General features: G+C 51.1%; 1 protein-coding gene across 1 annotated transcript; it reads left to right on the top strand.

The window, feature by feature from the left end:
- Positions 1–226: 226 nt before the first annotated feature.
- Positions 227–940, top strand: LOC107081280 (kinesin-like protein KIF20B). Its single transcript, XM_015369478.1, has 2 exons — positions 227–327; positions 662–940. The coding sequence occupies exons 1-2, from the start codon at positions 298–300 to the stop codon at positions 923–925; spliced, it is 294 nt and encodes a 97-aa protein (XP_015224964.1). The 5' UTR covers positions 227–297; the 3' UTR covers positions 926–940.
- Positions 941–1,383: the final 443 nt, after the last annotated feature.

Below are 1,383 nucleotides of genomic sequence, written 5' to 3' on the forward strand. Positions count from 1 at the left end.
GTTTCCGCTGTCCATAGCGTTCCTTGACAGCGTCGTTTCTAAGTCACCAATTTAGTGCTACTTGGTCCCAATGGAATTTCCCATTGGGAACCTGCCCTAACCCCATTGGGAATGTTCTCTAACCTCTCAACTTTAGGATGTCCAACATGGCTGCCATTCTAGCTAATAACTTAAGAATAAAACTGAACTTATAAGAATCTCCCTTTATCTTTCCCCCTACAGGATAAACAGAGTGGGAGTTCTACTGTTCTGGCTGAGAAACCAAAGGCTGAAACCAGCATCACTAAGCCAGAGAGGATGGAGACCAGAGCCTCAGGCAGCAGCCGGGTACACTCTGATTTTTAACTCGTTATTGGTGCAACGCAGGCGTCCCCAAAGTCGGTCCTCCAGGGCCGCTGTCCCTGCAGGTTTTAGATGTTTCCCTGCTCCAGCACAGCTGATTTACATTGATAGTTGATTAACAGGCTTTTGCTGAACTGCAATCATCAGAATCAGCTGTGCTAAAGCTGAAAATCCTGCAGGACAGCGGCCCTCCAGGACCAACTTTGGGGAGGCCCGGTGTAACGGTTCCATTAACCATCCACCAATCTCCTGTTTGTCCTCTCAGCTGTGGTACATACAGCTCGTAACAATGGCGACCATTTCCTGCCTGTCCCCTCAGGGCTCGTCTGGCTTCCCCTCCGTCCTCGAGTCGTCTGAGATTTCCACAGACAACGGCAGAACGAGCCGCTTCCCGCGTCCAGAGCTGGAGATCTCCTTCAGCCCCCTGCAGCCAAACCGGATGGCCCTGCGGCGGCAGGGCGAGGAGGGCGCCGTCACCGTTAAAATCACTCGCTCGGCACGCAAGAGGAAGAGCGGAGAGATGGAGAAGGTAGGAAGAGAACACAGTTCCACTTTATCGCCATTGCACATGTCACAGGTATAAGCAATGAAGCGCAGTCGGCTCCATTAAGGACTTCAGCATAAATGTAGGCAGACTGATCTGGTTATAAACAGGATTTGGAGCAAGGGTTAGAAAGCAGCAGGTAAACAGCTGCAGTTAGGCTGTTAGCTCTTGTGTTACTGTACTTGTGCGTTCTCGTGAAATGTCATCAGCTGCAACACCAGCACTTCCAATTCACTGAAACGAGAACTGACAAAATCCCCGGCTGTTCTCGCTAGAGACTGACATGGAGTGGATTTTCACTCCTGTCCCGTCCCACTCCCACAGAAAGAAATAGTGTCCCGATCCCGGGCCAGAGTAGAAATCTAAATCCTGTCCTGTCCCACTCCTGGTGAAATGACTCCCACTCCCATTCAGAATGACTCCCGCTCCCATTCAGAATGACTCCCGCTCCCATTCAGAATGACTCCCGCTCCCATTCAGAATGACTCCCGCTCCCA

This window comes from Cyprinodon variegatus, unplaced genomic scaffold, assembly GCF_000732505.1.
Source record: "Cyprinodon variegatus isolate N-32 unplaced genomic scaffold, C_variegatus-1.0 Scaffold3881, whole genome shotgun sequence".
Taxonomy (NCBI): domain Eukaryota; kingdom Metazoa; phylum Chordata; class Actinopteri; order Cyprinodontiformes; family Cyprinodontidae; genus Cyprinodon; species Cyprinodon variegatus.